This window comes from Ricinus communis, chromosome 6 (genome assembly GCF_019578655.1).
Source record: "Ricinus communis isolate WT05 ecotype wild-type chromosome 6, ASM1957865v1, whole genome shotgun sequence".
NCBI lineage: Eukaryota > Viridiplantae > Streptophyta > Magnoliopsida > Malpighiales > Euphorbiaceae > Ricinus > Ricinus communis.
In genome coordinates, this window is record NC_063261.1 from 16456211 (window position 1) to 16480882 (window position 24672).

The following is a 24672-nucleotide window of genomic DNA, read 5'->3' on the forward strand; positions in this document are numbered from 1 at the left end:
ACTAGGGATCAGACAAATGATCAACATACAGATGATCACGACCACTAGACATCCACATGGTATTGAATATAGGCTCGTGAGCACAATAGTCAGGGAAGCTAGAGAGGCAACGGCTAGAGGAGCCCAACATCCATCGGCTGGGATTCCGGATGTTAGGATTCCTAACCCAGCTAGAGTGTTTATGCCTTCATCTGGAGCCTCATCCTCTCATTCGGTAGAGCCATCGAGGGTCCAGATCAGTGCTTTGGCCGACCATCTAGATCGAGTCTGCGATTTACAGCAGCAGCAGTACACTGAGTTTGTGCGGTTTCAAGAAGAAACGAAGGCACAAGGGCTTGAACAAGACACTTCAACAGCTCCCGAGTGGTTTAGAAAGACAGGCCATCCGCATGTGACTTCATAGTAGTGCGATTCAAAAGATGCAAGAGGCTGGAGCACAAAATCAACGGCTCATTGATGATATGGAGTTCGATTTGGCGACATGCTTCACAGACCCTGATCCACCACCGCAACCTCCCTCAGCAAATTTCCCTGCCCCCCAACTTCCAGCAGATCCAACCGTTGAGGATACACCATCGCAGACTCTGAAAGAAAAAATCATGTGATCGCCTCAAACCGCCCCCTCTACCTGTAATGGTGTAAGCTAGTAGGGTATGAATGTAGCGGAGATGGTCCGGTAGGCTAGATGCCTTAGACCTGCTTGGGTAGTATGTTTCCGGCCTCATTACCAATGAATCCCACATGACGTCATATCGAACCTTGTTCGGAAGAAGGCAATGAATAAATCTCTCAACTACAATCCAGACAGGTAAAACTGGTATTTTTCCTTAATTCTTCCATATTACTTTATCGTAGATATAGAACACTGTTAATATTGCTGCTTATTATTGTGATTGACTATTTAAACTTTGGGTTGAGAATTCATGCAATTTTAAATCACTCAAATGGTGAGATTTTGAGCCAATTGGTGCATCACTATTATGCTCCCTTTTCCTTCATTAGTGAGCATTTTACAGAATCTCTGTTTCTAGAACTTGCTTTACGATATCTGTTGAAATTACATGAATTGTCAATAATCGTGAGATGATTTGGGCACTTAGGATTTACACAATTTGGCCAAAAAGCCTAACCCTATTTTTCCCTCAGTGAACCAATTTTGAGCCTTAGCCATTCCTTTCGTGACAATAATAACAGTGACACTCATCTTATCACTTCTATTCATTTGACCATTCTTTCTACCATTGTTGCTGGAAATTATATAAGTTATGCTGCATTTTACTTTGGATCAATCTGCATTCATATATTTCACTAAGTTGCTAGATTTTTTATAGATGCTTCCTTCAATTATTGTATGTGTCAAAAAAAAAAAAACAAACAAACAAACAAAAAAGAAAGTAGAAAGTATTAATTTAGTTCATTTCGAGCATCATCTTATTTTTAGAGCAACTTAGTGTTCATTTTGATACAGCACTTGATCCTTCATTACTTTCTTGCATTACTTGCTTAACTTCCAGTAACTTGTAGCCTACTTTCCATATTTATACGTACCTTACCTTAACCCCATTACAACCTGGCTCAAGACCCTTTGATCATGATTATTGATTATTTCGTAGTAGTGGAGATTGAATCCATAAGCAAGCCTATGGTAAGCACTTTTTCTGTATTTTTGCGTTGAGAGCTTGGCGATCTTCTTTCACCTATATACACTTGTGTGTTTTGAGTGATATCTTGTGAGGTATGATTCTCAATTTCTTAATTTAGATGGTTTATCATTTTAACTTTAGCAACTTTATTAAGTTTGCTCTTTCTCTTAAGGATTTAGTGATTTGGGGATTTTGGGAAAAATCATTACGGAGTTTTGAAATTTATTTTGAGCTAACCTCCTGCAATGCAGTTGATTGAGTTATTTGATATCTTTTGAGGAGTGAGTTGTAAATTGCTTGAGGACAAGCAAAAGTTTAAGCATGGGGTAATTTGATAAGCATCATACTACACATGTTTTCATGCCCGATTGTTCACATTTTTATGCATGATTATCCCGTTTTATGCTAGAATCACCTGTCTTTTGTTTCCCTTTTCGTTTCAGGTCATTTTCGAAGGATACCATTAGTAATCAAGGGAAATACGTGTGATTACGGAGCAAAATCCATCAAATTGGGCGAGAACAAGCACCCCGAGGGTTGAAAACGGCCTGGACTCCGGCCGTGCTGAATTATCAAGAGGCTATCCCCAATTGTGCATTTCAGCACGCCTTCCTTAGCCACCACGGCCTCCAAAGATGACTGTGGTGGATCAAGACCGCTTGGGCATGGCCCGTGGTGGCTCAAAGACAACAGAGCCTACAGATTCAAGACCGGACTCGTACGTCGAATCAACTATATAGGCGATTTTGAATTCTAATTGAAGAGGACGATTTTGGACTCAATTCCAAGACACACACTTAATCAAATATTTTCTATACCTCAATTGTAGACTGGAGAGATCAATTTTCATCAATTGAAGGGGGATTCCACTTATTCCAACATCGAATTGAAGATCAAGACAAACTTTGGGAGCATTCAAGAGGCAACTAGGGTTTGAGATTTTGAATTTGCAATTTAGGGTTTCTCATTCGACTTGAAAGAGAAGGGTGTACATACCTTTAATTTGTTTTTCCTTATTTTGTTCTTTAATTGCTTTGACTATGAACATGAGCGGCCTAGATCTTTGAATCCATTAGGGTTCACCTTTGTTGATGGATTATGCTTAATTGTTAGTTTTTTATAATTGTCATTCTTGCAATCTTCTTGCTATTCAAAGAATAAAAGTTTGATGCGGTTAATTTGAGACGTTGGATTAATTGTTTATTAGGTTGTTTCTTGACATTGAGAAATGCTTGTTACAACTGGATTTTGAATAGTAAGGACCGGTAGTTAACACTTAGAGATGAGGTTGATTTACTCACCGGATTAAGAACTAACAACTCTTAATAGTCTTAAATCATACTTAATGCTAATTTGTAGTAATCTGATAGGAAGAGATTCCATTAGGTTAGTGCAGGTTTAGGAATCCGGTAAGCTCGAGAGAGGAACCGTGATTCAATTCAGGATTTAGGCACGGGTAAGCAAGATCAGCAATCCATAAAATTCATCTTTAGAATTCCATCACTTAGGCTCCCTTTTGAATTTATTTCTCTCTTTACAATTGTCTTTTAATTGTCCATTGTTGTCCTTCATTTACTTAATTGCACTCATAACCATTAGCTGGTATGTTAGAACTTTCACACCCTATTTCAGACTAGATAACATAGCAAGCAGTAGTAACTCTAGGTTCACCCGATCTCCAGGGATACGACCTTGATACTCACTAGTGCTAGGCTGCATCGGTAGGTTCACTGCCTTAGCTGTAGGTTGCATAAAGAACCCATCAATCATCATATCAATTTAGTAGTAATATGTGTTATGAAAATCTTTAGGTTAAAAGTATTAGAAACATCATCTTTATTTTAATCTATATTAGTATAAGAAATCTAAGTTGCATTATTAGCTTGAGTGACTTAGGAAAAAAGACACATCACCATCTCATTTGTTAAATTATAGCTTAAGGGAATTAAGGGGATTACTAAGTAAAAGCTAGACTAAATACTATTTTATCATATATTTCATATTAATCATTCTAGTTGCATATTTACTTTATGGTTATTTAATTTCTTTTATTAAATTAAAAATTATTTTTAAAACATCGTTTAGAGTGTTTATATTTATTTTCAGTAATTTGTATAATAATTGGTCTTTATAATATATGCTCTACAATTCTTTGTGAGATCGACCTCGTGTGAGCTTACCTGAACTACTATTCGGTTCGTACACTTGCGACTACTAATTTAGACACATCATTAGATAATCATTTGTTTAGTTGCTAGTAAACTCTTTCCCATGAAAGTTGATTTCTATTGTCCTTACTTAACATTAAATCTTTCTTTAAATATGTGATTACTATAGATAAGATTAATATATAAAACAATAAATTATTAGATTTTCCATAATATTTTTATTACTTCATTTTAGAAGAAAAAAAAAATTTATGATGTAATAATCAAAGATAATAAAAATTAAATTTGTATCATAAATGTGTTTTCTTATATTTTTACTAAAAAGCAGTTTTTTTGTAAAAATATAAATCCACTAATTAGTGAATTGAACTTGAGAAAACTAAACTCATAGTAATATTATGTTTTCATTTTAATTTTAATTAACAAATCAAACATATGAAATTTCAATTCATTTTACAGAACGAACAATTTTGAAATGGAATAATATTTGAGTAAAAACTAAGTATTTTAATATTTGATTTAAATCAGAACAAAAGATTTCAGTTAGTCAAATGAGAGAGTTGCTGTGAACAGATTTTAATATGTTGAATTTCAAACCCGGACCAATCCCCAGGAACTCCTACCTCAAAATTCAATGGATATGTTTTATGAAGACAAGTTGTGCAGTAATGTTTTAGGGTTTGTATGGAGTTGCCAGGGGTATTTGATATTTGTTTAAAGTGGCATAAATGTTACTTCTTTTTGTTGAATTGTCGGTCCATTTTATATTTTTGGTCATAAATAGCATTGGATTTGCCTTCTAATGAACTTTGACTACTCTATTCTTTTGAACACTTGTCCTCCCTATTTTATTTTGCATAGAAAAATTAATTTTCCATTCATTATCCATTGAGGTTCTCATACATCCCTCTTGGACAGATGGATCATTAATTTATTTAATAGTTCATATATAATTCATTTTGTCTTGTCTTGTCCCCAAATAATTTAAAATATATTAGAGATCCTTGTAAGAGTCAATCATGCTTTGATATTATTAACAAAAGAGAAAAAAATTTATTTTCATCCTACAAATTTATGAAGACACAGATGAGATTTAAATATTTTTATTTTTCAATAATCTCATTTTATATGAATAAAAATTTTAATTTTTAATTTTAATTTTGATGTATATATTTATTAATACAAGTGGTGAATACATTTCTTTTAATGATGTGATGGTCTTAGGACTAACTTTTTAAGGATATTCAGAGCTGTAATCTCATATTCTGCCAATGTATTTAAATTTAATTTTAGGTGTTGGTTGCAATCTATATAAATTAAATATAAAGTAATAAATAAAAAATAATTTAATTTCCATTGTGATTGATACTAACATAATGAGCAAATTATATCTAACATTGTGCATATTAATTCAATATAATTTGCTCTTTTTTTTTTTAATTTCTTTTGTTTTGCTTTTGGTTCCTCCTTCCTTGTATGTAAAATAAATGATTTAGTTTCATTATCTTTTTATATATAACATTGTGCATGGACTATAAAGGGTAATCAAAAGAAAAAAAGAAAAGAATTAGAAACATTATTGATTTTAATTGTATTTGAATATTGAAATTTTTAGGAGGGAAATAAGAGAATGAAAATAGAAAAAGAATAGTTTCTCTTCATTTTTTTTATAATAGAATTTAAAATTGATTACATCCTATTGAAGTATAAATAGTTTTAACTTATAGTAACAAATTAAAATTTAATTAATTTTTTATTTCTATTATTGTAATAAAAAAATTTAAAATTCAATTAATTATCTTCTATGTATGCGGATGAAGGACAGTTGAAAGAAAATATAGGAAAATAGAAAGGAAATTAATTTATTCATATTTTACTATTAAAGCTTTTTAGGTTGGGAGGGAATAATTCTCTTCGTATAAATTGAAATTAATTAAAATTTGATTTTATAAAAAGAAATTAAAATTTAATTAATTATTTCTTATCACTATTATTATATTAAAAATTAAAATTTAATTAATTCTCCTTCTTTTATTTAATGATTATTTTATATAACTAAATACAGAGGGCAATATTTTTTTCTTCTTTCTCCTTCATTTTTCTTTCCTTCTCTTTAAAATACATTCCTCTTCTTCTATCCTTTTTATTACTGTGTATGGTAATGATTGTATGTAATTAAATACAAAAAAATAAATATTTTTATTTTTTCATTTCTTTTCAAATAGTTCCTTCTTTCTATCTCTTTATTATCATGGATAGTGTAAAAACAGGAAATAGTAAAAAGAAAATGACATCAAAATTTTTTACCATGCCAAATCAGCCACTTACTGGACATATCCAAGTGAATTTTCTACTTCGCCTGTGCCATGTCGGATTTCTTAACACCATAATGTAATTATTTTATCTATCCATTAACTGAATAAATTTTTAGAATATTTTTAAAATATTTTTTTTCTAAAATTAGAAAAAATTATTTATTTTAGAATACGTATGTCTATTCTTTATTTTACTTTTAATTAATTTCTTATTCATAAAGTGAAAAGAAATAATTGACTAACGAGTAAGAAAATATAATGTGATTTTTAAAATAAAGATAGAGAAATGGCTCTTAAGTTATTATAGTAAATGGCAATAAATTTTAAGACTTTTTAGAAACTTAATTTTTATATTATGCTTTTTATAATATAATAGAAACATACACTGTTGGAATACTTTTAGGTATCATTTTACCGTTAAAATTATTATATTTTTAAATAAAAATGAACCATGTCACCTAATATTACTCTAATTAATATTTATATTTCAAACCAACTGACTAGAGGCATTAGAAAGCTCCATATCTTTTATTTTTTATTTTTTTTTATTCACATTTGTCAATAATAATAATAATAATAAGAGTTAATAATTTATATGGGTAATTGATATATAAAAAGATGTTCAAAGTCTACCATCCATTGACCTAACTAAAAGAGGATCAAAAATTTCAACTCTAAAATTGATAGTGTTGGTGCTTTAAGCATCATTTTGACTATTCAAAACAGTGATTTTTGCCACTCCACTTTGACCCTTCCATTTTATATTTGAAAGTTCAAAAAACTAAATTAAAAAAATTAAAAATGAAAAAAGAAACAAACAAAAAAAAAAGATCTTCTTTTCCTGTTTTGTTTTTTTTTTTTCCTTTTTTCCTCACAAGCTTAAGCTTAAATAAATATTTGTAGTGATTTATTGTCACTCAATATTAAAGTAATAAATGAAATGGCTCAAAGGCTTTGCAGTTTGCCAAAAGGAAAATGAGAGCTGCCTCAGCTTTCTCATTCCCCTTTTCCTTAACTTCCTGTTAGAGTAGCAGATTCAGGCCTTTTTAGTTTTCATATATAAAAGATGCCAACCAAATAACTTTCTATTAATCTTTTTTTTTTAATTGATAGGCATGTATAAAAGATTTTTTTTTTATTTTTTAATTCAATTAAATATCTTGTATAAGATTTAGGAGATAAGTACTAAAATATTCTTTATCACTATCTCAAAACATTAAATTCAATCCAACTCGTTCTAAATTTAATTTATCTAAAATTAAATTAAAATATAGAATAATTTATTAAATTTCTTCAAAAATATTTTAGTCCGAAGATCAAAACTCTTTAAAATCGAGTATGGCTCTGTTTCTTCTATTAAACTCTTCTGGCCGCTTATCATTTTAAAATAAATTTATTCAACTAAAATAACAAAAACTCTAAAAAGTTGAAAATGTTATTAGACATTGAGCCAACTATTTATGAAAACATGTATTTATGTGATGATTTAAACCATTTACGTCAAAATCCTTATCATAAACACTTCGAGTCCCCATATAGTTGTCTTAAAACATAATAAAAAGATTAGGGTAATATATATGATTCCCACTATGAACCTTTTTCAAAAGATTAGGGGCAAAAATGAAAAAAAGAGTAGTATTCTGTCATTAAGTGAGAAAGAAGTCAACAAAAGAGATGTTTGGAAGATCATCCAATGATGGAGCAGGGTAGGACCCATATGGATGAGGTCCTTTGCTTACTTGTTCTTGTGTTTGCCACGTGGCAACCGTAGTTAAGCTTTAGGAATGAGAGGTGTTCAACTGCTTAAGCTTAGGTGTTGCCATGTGACGTGGCCTAAAGTCTTAGAGAAGATAAAAGAAAAAAAAAAAACACTGTCTTGTTCATGAATCGTGATAATGATAATGATAATAATAATAATAATAATAAAAAGTAGTTAAGGCTGAGCCCATCTATGATCTATGGCCTTATCTTGTAGAGTGCCAAGTTTGCCCCTATGGATATACATTTTGATTAGATTCATTTATTTGTTAGTTTTTTAAACTTTTGTTTTAAGTTTATTATATGTTTCGCCTGCTGTATTTACAATAATAAAAAATCATTTAGTCCTCAATTAAAAATTAACTTTGATGAAAATCTAAACTAAGTTTAATATATAATTTTTTTTATATATAATTGATGTGAAGTGATCTCGTATTACATCGACTGCTCTTATTAGATTTGTAAAAAATTACAAGTAAAAAATTCAAATGATATTTTAAACAGTCAGATGGTAAAAAAAAATTGTTAACTATTTCTTATGAAGTAAAAATTAGAAAAACACTTGAAATTGTTAAACAAATTGGGCGATACAGCGAGCCTAAGAATCGCCTGAAATTAATTTATTTTAGACGAATATGTATCAATAATTAATATAAAATTAATTTTTAGAAATTGTTTTGGTACATGTTAAGCCCGACTAACATGGGGCATAATTATATGTGATAAAATGCAGTGAATTCGCCATTCTTCAAAAGAATATGCAATTATAATTGAAGTACCAATCATTTAGGTTGGTGGTAAAATTGAAAGACACATTATTGAATAATTAAATTCACCTAATGCATAATAATTGTATTATTTTTTCTTTAAACTTCTTTTATATTTTATTAAGTTATATATATATATATATATATATATATATATATATATATCTGAAGTTGATATTCTTGGGAAAATAGAAAACAAGAAAAATACAATCTTCTTATTTGGTTGGGAATTACCTAGAAAATGCTTTTTAATTTTTCTTGAAACTCAGGAATCATCATTGAAGAAGTGCATTTTCTCTTTACAACATTTATCATCCGTTTAATTATTCGAATTATTTCAATAACCGAATATATATTTAAAAATAAAAAATAAATTATAAATTCGAACTTTAAGTATTTTTGAAATATCAAAAAAAGTAGGAAAAAGAATTATATAACCCAAAATCTAGAATCCATCTATTCATTTTGCAAACTTAAGATGTTTTCAGTAACATTTTATTGGAATGCTCATTCATGTAAGAAAGAAAGAAAGAAAGAAACATCAGATCTCACATGCACCTATCTATTCATCTATTTATAATATATAAAGAAAGAAAGAAAGTGATTCTCCTTTCTTTTGAAAGCAAAGTTTTCTTTTCTTTTTTTCTTTCTTTTTCTCCTTATCCAATCATAATCTCCCAAAGCCTTTTTCACTTTCCAAAAAGCAGAAATATAAAACCCTACCCTTAGCATGAAATCACAAATAGTTGACATAATTGAAAAGGAGAACACAGTAGAAGACTTCATATGTTCTGCATTGGGACACTATCACATGCTAACATTTTTCATTTGTTGCTTCCTTGAGTTACAAAAGATTGCATCTTTGGGTTGGAAAGAGCTTTTGAGTTTCATGTCATGAAACAAAGCTTTGGTGGTCCTCTATCTGTCTAGTTGATGATATATTTTCAGTTTAAATTAAACATTTCAGAACAAGAGGGTCAATGTTTTGAACAGGTATATATAATACATTGGTTCATCTAAAGAGGAAAAATAAATAAAAAATTAATTGGACAAGTGAAAAATTTGGAACGAAACTATGGATATCCATTCGAATTCTATTCGGTCAATATGAGTAATACTCAAAATGATTGTATTGAGTTTGGGTAGGATACAGATAGTATAGTAACCTATTCATACTCGTACTTATACTCTATCGAAATATTTTTTCGTTAAGTTGGATGCACAACATTAATATTTTTATAATTAAAGTTATTAAATTTTGATAATTCAATATGTTTTGTATTTATAAAATTAGATAAACTATTTTACTATTTAATTTTTTTTCATTATTTTAATATTTTATTATCTATATTATTTTAATATTGACTATTTGAATATATTATATATTATTTTAGTTCAATAACATTATATATGTTAAAATTTATAAATTTATGTATATATTAAAATTTTGATAAATAAATGATTAATAAATTAATAATATCAACTACGTAATAAAATATTTCGATCATGAATCAGACTTATATATTAAATCAATAATTTCGCTAAATGTATAAAATAATAGATGTATTTGGCCTATATATATAAAACCTCTACTATTTCTTGTGTATATAAATAATGACTTTTGAATTATTTTTTATATGGACACTAATTCTTTTACCATATTCCTTATTTCTTTATTTGTAAATCATACACAAATCTTGATAAAAAAATGCATAAACAAATAATTAAGATGATAAAACTCATTTTAAATTAATAAATATTAATTCATCTATTAATTAATAAAATTTCATTGATAAACAAATAATCTTTTTAAAAAATAATACTTCTAGTCACAATAATATTATTTTATAGAAATTTTTTATTTTATTTTAATCACTATTTGATTAGCCATAGATTATCCAAAACCCTATATGTAATGGGGATGAATTTAATATTTAATATTTATATAGGTATAAATAGTATGAGTAAATATAAATCCTAGAAATGGGTAAGTATATGAGACATTCTTATGAAAAATGGCTAAAATATGTTGAAACATTCCAATAGGACAAATGGTACTTAGTAGTGTTAAGATGTCCTAAAAGAATTCCAAGAACCTCAACTAAGGTAAGCCGCAATTAGTTTATGTATATTAAAATTGAAAGACCTAAAGCTCAAAGACTTCATTTGACATATTGAAAAATATGAATGCTTAACAAAATAAAAATGGAAGTCCTTTTTTCTAATGAAAGAGTTATGCTACACAAATATATTCCATAAAGTAAGAACTCACTTTTCTACAACTAATTTATACTTGGAATGCAATATTAAGGAAAAATGTTCTTTCTTCATGTACAATACAAATGTTCAACCAAATAAGAATCCACACAAAGACAAATAACATAAATATATACCCTAAAATTATAAGAAAAAAAATAAAAGGGTACATGTCAATTTTAGGGTTTCCCCACTTCTCTACATGCTTGACTTGAGATGCAAAAGTTAAAAGTATGGTGGTAGAGGCTGTAAGTACATAGCAGAAACTCAAACTGAGTGGTCCTTGCTCCTTAGTCAATAGTCATTTAGTTAGTTGCATATAATTCAAAACCCAGTAGGCCAGTGAGATGATCTAAAGAAGCAAATTATATTCTAAAGTCCAAGATCAAATAATTTATTTATTTTTTTGAAAAACGGAATTTTTAAATATAATTAAGTCTCAGTGGCCCAAAAAAGTGTGAAACTTCATTTAACTTCTTTCAATTTTTTCTTTATTTTCTTGAAACACAAACAGGGTCTACACTCTGTACTGTCCTGTAAGAGTATTACAGGTAGAAAAACAGTAGTGATCCAGTCTAAAAAGAAGATAAAGATACAAAATAGAGACCTTATAAAGAAAGATCAAAGCTAGATATAATGATCACTGATTAAGTGGCTTATAACAAAAAACTTATTAGATCTCTACAGTCAATTCAAAGAGCAATTTGGGTGAGCTTTATAACTCTCTTTGCATGCGTGCATTGATGTGGGTGCACACAATCTTGCGCATGCATATGATTTGCATAAGCAAAGGTGATCTCTGAATACCAAATGGGTATCTCTTCAATTCCCTGTGCCACTCTACTTTCTTGATCCAAAAACTTAATAAAATAAGTTTGTGCACATGATGTATACAAGCTTCCAACTTTTGGGTAAAGTTTCTTGACATCAGGACTTGAGAATTTCCATTTGATGATAGGAATACTATTAAAAAAAAACAGATTTAGCTACCACTAAAAGTGGTCGCTGAATAGCGACTATTTTATTTTATGGTAGCTAAAATGTCGGTCGCTAAATAAAACAACAATCACAGATTAATGTAGTCACTATTTGGAATAGATACGAAACTAATTATGTGCGATGCTGATCATTGAGGGCCTATAAGACAAAAAAAGTCATGCTGTTAGTGGTTTTAGATTTTCTTGAATATATGGTAAAAATGCATTGAATGAAGAAAAAAAAATTGTATGGAGTACACATGAAGGAAATTCTTGATGATCTAGTTTCTTTGTAGTTGAGATTCTATCCATTTAGTTCAGCTTTAATTGGTTTCAGTTCTATCTATTTAATCATGGTCATACATACCTCACAATAATTGCTTCAGCTTCTTCTCCTGTCCCACATGTTATCAACTTTTATATTCCATCTTATCATATTGAAATGGATTCCAGAGTTTACTTTCTTCTCATGTAGTAGGCAGAAGAAACCTATAATATCAGTAACAAAGAAGCCTGTTTGATAGTCTCTTAGCTAGAGCTACTATTTTCATATAACAGAGGGGAATCTTTTAGGGGAAAATTACAACCAACTTCAATTTTAGCTTGAAAACCACTTCCATCCCTAAGAAAATAAAAGAAAAACTGTTACCTTTAGTTAAATATTGTTCTTATGACTTAGTGAGGGTAGGTTATATGGAGAAGTAATATATAACACTTTTCTTTTTTATAGTTTTTCAGGTTTTATGCTAGACAATATTGTTATGATCCTTAATTCACCAAATATTTAGATTTTAAATTCAATATATGTTATTTTTTTACTGTCAGAAAGTGCGTTGATCCATCGGAAATATCATACGGACTAAAATATTATGTTTCTTTTTTGAAATGTTAAGAATTATGGATAGTATTTTTTACCAAAGTGTTTCACATGTTAAACTTCAGCGATTTCCATGTGATTTCCCCAGCTTCTAGCAAATGTAATGTCAGTTTGGATCATTTGGACATGCACAGGACCACACTACCTCTCCTTGCATAACAGGGCTTGAAGGGAAGTGCCATAATAACAATGTGACAAGAAATGCATAGGGGAAAAAGAAAAGCATGTTATCAATTTGTGAGTTGCATCATTATGCAAGAAAGCATGTGAATATATTCACAAAACAAAAACAAAACTACTACTCAAGAAAGAAAGAGACAGTTGGTCTTGTTTTGACCAATTATATTATCTAATGCATGCTCCTGATGAACAAGACAGGAAATGCTTACATTGCCGAGTTGATTTGTATCAAGAACTTCCTTGAAACATGCAAGAAAATCTTGGCAAATCTCAACCTCTACATTCAAAAGAATGCGTGCGATTTCGAATCATGAGTAAAGAAAGAAAAAAATTTCACATTCTTGGGACATTTCCTGGAAGCGCCACCATGCTTTAGGTTAAGAGTATAATAGCTAGGAGGGCCTTATGTTTCTCAGCACATTCATGTAACAGCTTTTCATGGAAAAAGAAAAGGGGAAAAATAATTCTTTCTATTTCTGATTTGATGCTTAAGTATTTAAAGGACTATATGCAGTTTATAAATGTGTAATACAACATATACTTCAATATGCTGAAGAAACAAGAATGTTTTGAATAGTATAGATATCTTTGAGTAGAGGTATACAAGCAATTAATCCAAGAAAATTTTGTAAATGGAAAACTGAACTCACCAATGAACTTAAATCCCAATTGCATCAAGAAGCTGGGAGTGTTGAGCCACTGAAACTAGTGAGTTAGCAACAATAGCACCGCTAGCAGCAACTGCAGGGACACCAATGCCAGGAAAAGTAGAATCCCCGCAACAATACAGCTGCAATATGGGAGTTGAATGTTCAGGAAAAGTATCCTTGCCTGCTTGTATTGCAGGTCCATAAGTTCCTCTATTCCTCCGAAGAAATCTTCTATGTGTCAATGGAGTTCCTACCAACTTCACCTCACACTTCTCGCGACTGAATCCTGGACCAATTGCACGCTCAACTGCCTTCCACATTACCTGTCTTACAGGTAACTTGTAAGAAATAATTTACTAAAGAAAGGTATGAATATGGATCATTATGCCACTAAATCACTAAGAAACATACTGACTTAGATAGTTTGTTGAGAAAATAATGCATGGCACCATATTTGGCAACTTAATTTATTTTAGCTTTTAGAGCAATCAGCAAATGTTCTAGAATGTTGTCAAAAAGTTGATAGTTCAAGACATTGCTTAATCCTGATAAATGTAGACAATTGCACAAGATTGTGATGCTCCAAATTTGTTGAAACATCTAATCATCCATATAAATAATCTAAAAGCAGAAAAGCTAAAAAGAGACTGAAACCAAAGGATTGTTGCAAGCTATGTTCGAATATTATGCTGGCTTACACTAACAGATTAAACAGTCAAATTGTATGAAATTCTATATATAAATTGTTCTTCTGACCGAATTATAATTCTATAAATTGGGCTCACCATTCATGTGTTGAAATCCACATATGAAGAGAGTGCATACCAACAGCTTAAGCAGTAGATGTGACCAATTTATTCAGAACACTCCTATTCCTCTACTTGACTGGCATGTTTTTTACGATTCAGAATTGGGAATAGAATGTAATTCTTCGAATATGATCCCTTTTCTTGTTTGGTAGACAATGAATCGAAGTTTATGTTTTAGAAGAAACATCTATTTATACAATTTCTAACTATTATTTATATGCATAATTGACTAAAAGATGACAGAAGATAGATACTTCTCATACAATCATTAAAAGGAAATTGGCTCTAGTAACAAAAATGGCTTAAATTGTTCCTCTTCCAAGTCTTACTGAGTAAGCTTATTAGCAATTCATTTAAACAGTTGAACTCATACACACCTCTGATCGTTCTGCTTTAAGTTGTTTGTACTCGGAACTTCTATGGTCAAGTCCTTCCCACAGTTCAAATGGTTCGGTTCCAGGTGTGTAAGCATGTAAAACATGTTTCCCAGGTGGTGCCAAATCTGGACTGAGTACACTAGGCACTGATATTAAAACGACATTCTGATCTGCATCAACTCCTCTATCCCAGTCATTCACAACTATATGATGAATTCCCAAGTCCTCTCGTATGCCCTGGTTAGTTTAAAGAATAAGATGCCAGAAGTCAGAAGATATGTTAATGCTAACACTACAACTCTACGAGTCTATACAAATGGCAGCATAAGATTTTACTCGATATATTTTGTTTTCTTTACTTATTGAATTAGCTTTTGATACAATTGACCTTAGAAATTAAGTGGACTCTGCTCACAGTAAAATTGCATGAGTGTTGAGAAGTTTATTCGTGGTAAGAGCAAGCATCATTCCTCACCTCTGCATCAATCAATTTGGAAAAGAGAAAGTATCATCCCTTACCTCTGCATCAAAGCCCAAATGGATATGCATGAAAGATTCACATTGTGGTGTTGTGTTAATCCTATCTATATAGGATTTTGGAAGAGCTTCCTTAGGTAACAGGCCCAAAGTATCCCACATAGATGCATTGCTGATAACAGCCTTTCTAGCACGTATAAACTGCACAATAAAATTGTTCTTTTGAGTATAGAAAATCATTACAGTAGCTTCTTATTTATTATTTATCAGTTAAAGATCAATTATACTTACTTGGCCACTTCTCAACTCGACTCCAATCGCTGTATTGTTTTCAACAACAATTTTTTCCACATGGCTTCTTAAAGAAAGCCGTCCATTAAACTTCTGCAATCCTCGGACAAGAGCATCAACAACAGCACCACTTCCATGAAGGGGGTACTCCAGAGTGCAACCTGGCTTATACCATTCCGCAAACATGTAAATCTGCAAGACATGGAAGACGAAAGATAAGTTATCAACAAAATGACTCACTAGTATTACTACATTTCTACTAACATTTATGTATATATAGAAAACTATCTCTTACATTCCACATTCTCAAAAAGGAACTTGTTTAGACTTAAATAAGCAATAGTTACCATCTCTGCTGAGAGTATACCATTAGATTTCACCCCCGCAAGAAGGAAAGCCAAAAGGTCGACCCAGTTGCGTATGAAAGGATCTTTAAGCTCCAAAGAGTCGACAATTTCAGAGAAGGGCCTAAGAAGCTTTGTGGCACCTAATGCTCCCCGAGGTCCCATCTGAACAAAAGATTTTAACAGGGAAGGAGCATATCTAGTTGCAGCAGTAGAGATAACACCAAGATCGCCTCGGATAGATAAAGGAGGTAGAGCCATTGCAGCTGAAGACAGTGGAAGTATGGCATCCTGTGGCAGAGTCACATTTTAACTTGAAAGATAATAAAAACAGTAATGAAGAAGCTACATTGTGAAAATTTTAATTACGTTTGGAATTGCAAGTTCTATAATTGAAATAAGAGTTCTATAAAACAAAGGATTCAGTAGTTAGACAGTTGATATCCAGAGACTGAAAAAGGATGCAAGGGTTTGGATTGATTTCAATATGCAAAACAAATGAATAAGAGAAAGTTAGCTTTGCTTACAAGAAGTTTCTTCCACTCTTGTACTGCATTGGGTCCTGCATACGTTTCAAGGTCCTAAAAGAAGAAGGAAAAAGCTTCATTATGCACAAATTTCTTTGTTCCAAGAGCTTAATGCTATAGACGGCATGATAACACGGAAAGAATGAAATCTTTTTGGATGAGATTAATGGATGAGATACTAAATGGGTTGCAAAATATATGACACTATACCTAGATATACTGACTTCTCAATAAAATAAATGGCTGGTATGTGGAGATTAATGAAGAGAACCCACCTTGTAAAATTCTGTGGGGCCAATCCGTGACAAGAATTCACCTTCAGGTACATAGACCATCCAAGAGTCATATTTCACACATGGAAGAGACTCACCTAGTGCATCCAAAACCTGAAAAAGGAGAATTTCATGACACATGTTAATAGTGAACCACAGATGCCATTAACTTCTTAAGATTGCAAATGGTTATAGCCCCATCCACGAAAACCAAGTTTGCCTGAATATAATCACTAGCTACTAAACTATCTTAATTAAGTCATCAATAGATCATTGATTACAGAATCAATAAAATCAAGAACTATCTCAATATAAGCCTCACGCGCACACACCACAAACAAGTGAGTTAGTTAAATCACATACACAAAGGGAAAAACTTTAAAATTTATTCTTGATATCTCAAGAATAAGTGGAAATGACTAATAAGCATTAGTTGAGTGCTACTGGAGTCATCACCGGGACAGCTAGGTCATAAGTTCAAACTCTAGTCAGAGGCCAATTAAAAGGAAAAATGTATAAATTGAACCAAATAAAGAAAGTAAATAAAGAAGAAATTACCTGAGCAAGAGGATTAGCCTGGGGACCTCTAGATTGAAAACCAGAGAACAAGGAAGGACCAGAATCAAACTTATAACCTTTAATCTCAAAAGAATGAGCAGCACCTCCAGGAAGATCATGACTTTCTAAAACAAGAACATCCTGTTGGTATCTAGCCAGAAGTCCACCACAACACAATCCACCAATACCACTTCCAATCACAATAATATCTGCCTCTGCCTTCCCTGCACTTCAATTCTATTAAAACATTCAGAAAAGCCAAATTCCAAGCAAAAGACAAAATTTAGTAGTAAGGGAAGTGAGAGAGACCTTTGAAAGATGTCTTGCTGTCATCGACCAACAGAGTGCCATTGGAAGAGGGAACACTGGCATTACCATTGGAACTTCGCGCCATAACTGTTTTTCTGTAATTAATAGAGCGTTTTTTGGAAGTGGAAAAGAGGGAAGGACATTGGGGGATGAAACTAGGGGACACAGATAATGCCATCGTCAGGAATTACTGGGAGACAAAAGATTGGCCCTTTTTTAACTCAACGAAACATCAAAGAACTTTTGTAGCAGCGGCAGCAGCTAAGATGTCTACCTCTCTCTCTCTGTACTCTGCTATAAGAGTTCTTGTAGTTTTAGAGCTATCCACGTCAGTAACGGTTTGAGTTTGTTTTCTGTTGGCAGTTTTTCTTTTTTCTTTTTGCAGCTGCAGAGATTTTCACTTGCCCATTCGTTTTTATTGGGCTATTTTAAAAGTAAAACAAAATAAAAATGTCACATTTAAAACTCATTTGTATAGTATATATTTCCAATAATAGTTCGTTTAAAGAAGGCAGTGTTCTAGGTATCTCCATTCAGAAAAACTTTAAGGCTTAATTATTAGTTAAATTTTAAATTTTATAAATTTTATTTAATTATTTTAAATTTTTAAAATATATATTCAAATTTTTCATTTTTTTAAAAAAATATTTTAAAATTTTAAAATAAAAAATAGTATGACAAATCAATTATGTTAACTAGAAAAAAATATTAGTGAATTAGGAAAATATCTATTGCATTAAATGTAAAATATGTAAAAAGATACACATGCAAATATGATATTTTAAAACTCTAAAATTGTCATGGTGATATATTTTAAATATTATTTATTTTGGAATACTTTTTATAACTAATTTATTGAATTAAAATCTTAAATAAATATTTTTTAAATTACAATATTATATTTGAAGTAATGACGGCACATATTTTTAGGTTTTTGAAAAACATAATAGCTATATAATAACTAACTATTTTCTTTATTTTATCAAAATTTAATTATTTATTACATTTTAATTTATGAATTATTTTACAGTCATTTACCTTCATAATTTAAATTAAGTAAAAATTATATTTATCATAAATTGTTATAATATTTTTATATTTTTCTAAAAATATAATACAATATATCTAAAAGTAATAAACATCCTAAAATAAAAAAAAATATAAAATTAATATTTGAGTATATTTTTTATTACTTTTGATATAAATTATTATGAGGTTTCATGTTTTTTAAAATTAAAATATATAATATATCTTGAAATAATAAATACCTTAAAATAAAAAAATAATATAAGTTTAATATTTCCGTAAATTTCTTATTGATTTTCTTCTTGACTTTTTTTTAAGAAATTATAAAATTACTTATATTATTTCATAATTTTCTTACCATTATTCTTTACTTTTGATGCTATAATAGCATGAAATTCTATGCAAATCACTTTTTAGTTGTAATCAAGACTTTAATAATTTTTTATTTTTAATTATTTTCTGCATCAACAAAACAAATAAAAATATAACCATAATCAAGCACAAAAAAAATAAATCTAAATGGTAAAAATAATTTTTTTAATATAGGAACTAATTCTAATATTTTAGATCTTCTTCAATACGTAAATAATAATTCAAGAAACTGGAAATAATTTTTCAATAAAAAACTCAATTTCTAAAATTTTAGAATTTCTTCAACAAGTAAATAACAATTCAAAAAAAAATTAAAGATACTTCTTCGTACATCTAAACATCAACCATATATATCAATAAAATCATTCAATTAAGGAAAACGTAAATAAATAAAAACTTAAATTGACACAAAACAATCATAATGAAACTACAAATGTAGTCCACAAAAAATATAAATATCAATATATATATTAAAAAAAACCAAAATAATTTCTTACATAAAGTTGTAAAAAATCAAATTTTTACAAAGAACAAAATCTAATAAAGTTTAAGAAAATCAGAAAGACAATAATTTTCTTTTACATAATAAAGAGAAATAAAATGAGAATGATTAAAAAGAAAAGAAAAGAGAAAATAAATTAAGACCTAAAATAAAAAAGAACAATGAAAATAAAAAAATTAAAAGCAATTATTCTTAGATATAAAAATCAACAAAATATAAACTAAACATCAACTAGTTATACTACATAGAAAGCACTCAATTGATTTTATTTTTTCTTTTGTTTCTATAGACCATCAACTAATGAAACCTATTATTTATTTTTCAATTTTGTTCTGCATATGTATTAAAGAAAAAAAGAAGTTACTTTTGTAGATGTATATAAATTGAATATGGTTGGATTCTTATTGTTTGTTGTAATAATATGAATTTTTATTTTATTTAAATATTATTTTTAAGAAAATTTTAGTAATTTAATATTTTTAAAGCACTAATTTTTTTGAGGTATGTTTAGACGCCCTAATTTATTTTTATTAGTTATATTTAAGTTATTATATTTTTCTTAAATTATTGTATTTTAGTATATTACATTTTATTTTTATTTCTATTTTAATTTATGTAGCTATCATATTGTAAAAATAATCCTCAAATAATTGCACAAATACTAAGAAGAATTTTACTAGCCTCAACATACTAAAGCATCCAATAAAATATTATGCAAAAATTATATCGGATAACTCAATAAAAGCAATGAATTTTAAATAAAATATTAATGTGTTTAAATTACTAATTCAACATGGTAAGATAATATTTATATACTGATAAAATAATAAGATATTAATTTTTTTAATTTTATTAAAATTTTAAAAACATCTTAGTAAATTAGTATTTAAGGTATGATTTTTTCGGAGATTAAAAGAATTTTAACTAATCAGTCCTCATAATTAATCTTTTTCTTATTTTCTCAAAATAATAATATGCTATTTGATTTCTATTGATTGAAGATAATTTTATAATTTTTTAAATTCGATTTAATCATATATATATAGAAAAATATGTGTTTTGATCTAATTTATATTAATTATTATTAATGAGTATAGACTAGTGTTAATTAGTTTTGATTATAATTAATTTTTTTAAAATAAAAATAAAATATTAAGAAACAGATTTTATTGTAGTATTGATTTTCATTTAGAGATCTTAGAGAATTTTCTCATTACAACAAATTCCCTCTTAGGTCTCTCTCTCTCTCTCTCTCTCTCTCTCTCTCTCCCGCACATGAGGTATAAATGTTAAACAAAAGCCGTAAATTTATACTCCTTTTATTTTCTTCCTTTTCCTTCCAATTACCCTCCATTTTAGTCTCTTTCCTTCCTTTACGATTCTTCTGATTACCCTCCACTTTATTATCTTCCTTCCCTTCATTCATGCGTGATATTAGAGAGAAAATAAAAGTTCATTTGCATTGCCAAACAAATAGACAAGAATCAAATTATCTAAAGCTGGGACCTTAAGATTGCACCAAAAACAAGTTTCCATTTAACAAAAGATCCAGTTAGTTCCTACTCATCTTATAAAACATCAATCATCATTCACGCTCAAGTCACACTCCATTTCACCATCAACATTTACATGCTGCTCTCGGCTCAGCTGGCCAAGCATCCCCCTGTCATCTTTGACTAAGATCGGGATTTCTTCAAACCCTCCCAGTACTGCATCACTGACATCAACTCCCACTTTTCTTTCTGGTTTCCCAAGGAGAGCCTACTCCGCTGCTTAAACTTTTATCACACCTGACCATCTGTTAAGTTAAAAAGAGACTAGCCACCAAAATTTCATGGGACTTATTATGAATCTGCCAATGCGATCACATAGGCAATGGCGTCCTAATCGTACACTGAACAGCGCGCGCACACACATAAATATATAAATAATGTATGTATTTATGTACATTAACAAAAGACATTAAATCATTTATGTTATGTTAACTAATGGCGTACCTTGTGAAGAATCTAGACCCTATTTGTGTAGACTGAGATGCAGATGAAGACAGGGATTCGTCACTTGCATATGAGACATCTGTCCGACGAAGAGGAGTCCATCCTTATTTCTTGTGAGCTTTTCCTGCTTCTCGCCAGAAAAACCATGCAAATCATTGCCAACAAATTTGTCATCTGAAGATCCATTTACATCCTTCAAGACCAGCTGCCCACGTGGAGGTCGCTGAAGACGTTTCTCCTTTTCTAAATTGGAGGATTGAATTTGCTGCTCAGATTGGACCCTAGAAGATTGATTTTGGCGTGAATCCTTGTTTAGAAGTATGTTTCTGATTATCCTTCCACTGGCCTCATGTTGCTGTCTCTGTTTTATAGTTGAACTAGTCACATTTTTATCAAATGATGGTGCATTCTGCTTTGACATGCCACCAGACAACTGAACAATTAATAAACACAAGTACTATAATTCTGGAAAGCAAAATAGTTTATGTTTACATTTTGAGCATGGTTTTGGGGACTGGAAATTAGATTCATAGAAGTGGTCAAGTACAAATCATTCAATAGAAACTTGTATTTATGAATGAAATATTGATGTTCACAGAACTGAATGCATCACTCAATGATAATGCCTCAAATCATTCCAACCTTCACTAGATCATTTGCAAGGCCAGCAACAAGAGGTGCCTCTGGTCCAACAACAACCAGTCCTACACCCCATTTGTGGCAGAAAGAAATCACAGCTGAACTATCAAAGATGTCAAGATCTGGAATACAAGTAGCATTTCCAGAGTTGGAAATCCCCACATTGCCAGCTGCACAGAAGACAGCATCACAAGAGGGAGATTGTTGCAAGGCATAGCAAAGTGCATGTTCTCTTCCCCCTCCACCAATAAGCAACACAACCAGTCTCTCTTCCGCAAATAAACAACAACAAATAATTCATAGACCATTATAATCCAATACTTTATCATTCTTTAACCTATAAAAACAAAACCTTAACAAATAATTCTCCCTGGTTCCATAAAAATTCTTCAATTCTAAAAGAAAAGGTAATTTAACACTAAAAACTATAATAAAGTTCATCAACATGTTCATTTCATTGGGTTATTTCAATTTACAATGCAGAAAAGTTGACCTAAATCCAGTAAACACAATTAAAATTCTTCGACCATAAAAATAACAATAGAAGACAAGAAAATATCCTTTATAACAATAACAATAAATGCCAAGATAGTATCCTTAAATAGCTCCATGGGGAACTTAAAGAACAAGTACAATAAAGAAAAGCCCTCTTTTCTCTTCCAGAACAAAGATAAAACATCCCATCCATAAATTAGATTATCTGTCTAACTCTAAGGTAATACAGATCAATCAATGATGCAATTTGTCATACCAATAATGATGAGTTCATCACAAGACTAACCATAAGAACTAGCTGTCTTTGCTATCATATAAGGTATCTTATCATGCAGAAAGAAAATAAAAAACCTCAGCACCAATCAAGAGCTAAACATAGAAATAACTGAAACTAATCTTGCAAAACCTATCAAACATCCTGATTGTCAGTAAACTCCTCATTACTGATTTCAAACAAATTCTTCAAAACTAAGAGTGTTGAACCACCAAGAAACAAATACTTGTTGTCGTGTACCTTCTCTTATGCTTATTTAAATAAGCTTTTAGAACAAATATTCTATCAAAGAGACGATCTTACCCAAACAGCATTTCCAAATCTAAATTTTTCAGCTACAAACATATTCAAATCATATGCCACCATAATCACGCAGAAAAGATAAAATTACAAAAGAAAAACATCATAAGAACAAAAACCCAGTACATTTCTCATAGAATTGCAGTACAAAATTTGGAACAAATCATGTTTGCAAGAGTTACTTCTTTTTTAATTATGAGGTTTTTTTTTTTTAAATACAATTCATTGTGGAATAGAAAATTCCAATTTTATATCAGTCAATGATTGATCGAAACCTCTAATATTTTCTATAACTAACACTATAGCAGTACTGATTGGGATTTAACAAGAGAATAACACACTTAAATAAGACAACCCGAAAACTCAAAAATAGAACTGAATGTACAGTATTTTTTTTTTTTTTTTTGTGTTTTCAACAAAATAGTAAACTAAGAAGGGGAAAAAGAAAAGTTAATCATTGGCAGAATCACAATTACGCATACATAAACAACGTGACCTCGAGAAGAATCATAACGACTAACTTAAACCTTAACTCTATCACCATCACCAGGCAATATCCTAACAGAGTTCTTACGAACCTTAGTAGAAAATATACACAATTTAACAAGTCGGTAAGTATACATACCATTGGATAATGATTCTGCAATTGAAGCTTACTTTGGCTCTCCACTGGGGTTTGCTTTTGCTGCTGCCAAAGAACATCTAGTCTTGGAGATGTTGGAGAGGTTGCAGAGAGGATATTATGGAGACTGGCGGCTGTTGTTGAGGCCATTGTTTTATAGCAATGAATAAGAGGAGTTTTATGGGCTTAGTCTACATCAGTTGATGGGAGAATTACAAATCTAAGATCAGATTTGTACAAATCTAACCCTAATTTCCGATGGAGCAACGGTAGCAGCAGCAGCTCAGATGTCTATCTCTCTCTGTGTTTACTCTACTATAAGAGTTTTGGTAGTTTTAGAGCAATACACGTTAGTAACGGTTTCCGTTTGTTTTCTGTCGGCATCTTTTTCACTTGCTCATTCGTTTTTATTGTTTGTTTCTCTATTTCTTCTCAATACATTTGGGCTATTCTACTAAGTAAAATAAAATAAAAAAGCCATTTTAGTCATTAGCAATTTCTATTTTTTTTTCTTTGTGCATAACATGTAATAAAAATAAAGTTTTTATCATAAAAAGAAACCAAAAACTATCATTAATTTTATAATATTTTTACTTAACATTAAAATTTACCGCATTAATAATTTAGAGATATTTATGGTTGAGTTTAAATTCACAAATAATTGAAATTATATCTGAACTAAATAATTATACAATTTATTCAAATCATATTCGTATAATTCCTTGGTAGATAATTAGTTTAGTAGCTTTATATTATTTATTAAATTTAATATAATATTACTTTTTAAAATTACACTTCATAAAATTATGTATAATTATGCACTTAATTTATTTTTTATTTTACAAAAATACTACAATAACATATATATATATATATATATATATATTTAA

The 24672-nt window shown here is 29.9% G+C and overlaps 2 protein-coding genes across 8 annotated transcripts; both read right to left on the reverse strand.

Annotated features, from left to right (window-relative positions):
- Positions 1 to 13489: 13489 nt before the first annotated feature.
- Positions 13490 to 18016, reverse strand: LOC8263265 (prolycopene isomerase, chloroplastic). The gene is made up of 9 exons (XM_002526391.4): positions 17556 to 18016; positions 17247 to 17470; positions 16692 to 16802; positions 16417 to 16470; positions 15893 to 16180; positions 15546 to 15737; positions 15297 to 15455; positions 14778 to 15014; positions 13490 to 13914 (listed from the first exon to the last, which is right to left on the reverse strand). The coding sequence occupies exons 1-9, from the start codon at positions 17731 to 17733 to the stop codon at positions 13600 to 13602; spliced, it is 1758 nt and encodes a 585-aa protein (XP_002526437.1). The 5' UTR covers positions 17734 to 18016; the 3' UTR covers positions 13490 to 13599.
- Positions 18017 to 20944: 2928 nt separating this feature from the next.
- LOC107261829 lies at positions 20945 to 24172 on the reverse strand. Of its 7 annotated transcripts, none has more exons than XM_048376019.1 (3): positions 23786 to 24172; positions 21453 to 21885; positions 20945 to 21233 (listed from the first exon to the last, which is right to left on the reverse strand). In XM_048376019.1, the coding sequence occupies exons 1-2, from the start codon at positions 23930 to 23932 to the stop codon at positions 21472 to 21474; spliced, it is 561 nt and encodes a 186-aa protein (XP_048231976.1). In that variant the 5' UTR covers positions 23933 to 24172; the 3' UTR covers positions 20945 to 21233; positions 21453 to 21471. The 7 variants fall into 7 exon arrangements, with proteins under 7 accessions (XP_048231976.1, XP_048231975.1, XP_048231974.1 ...); XM_048376018.1 differs by having other exon boundaries at positions 20945 to 21253; XM_048376017.1 differs by having other exon boundaries at positions 20945 to 21349.
- Positions 24173 to 24672: the final 500 nt, after the last annotated feature.

Coding starts and splice junctions, on each gene's coding strand:
- LOC8263265 (XM_002526391.4), bottom strand. CDS start 17,733: ATGGCATTATCTGTGTCCCCTAGTTTCATCCCCCAATGTCCTTCCCTC. Junction 15,456..15,545: donor TCGAGTTGAGAAGTGGCCAA/GTAAGTATAATT, acceptor TTTATTGTGCAG/TTTATACGTGCTAGAAAGGC. Junction 13,915..14,777: donor TTAAAGCAGAACGATCAGAG/GTGTGTATGAGT, acceptor CCTGTAAGACAG/GTAATGTGGAAGGCAGTTGA.
- LOC107261829 (XM_048376019.1), bottom strand. CDS start 23,932: ATGGCCTCAACAACAGCCGCCAGTCTCCATAATATCCTCTCTGCAACC. Junction 21,886..23,785: donor TGCAGAATCATTATCCAATG/GTATGTATACTT, acceptor TTAATTGTTCAG/TTGTCTGGTGGCATGTCAAA.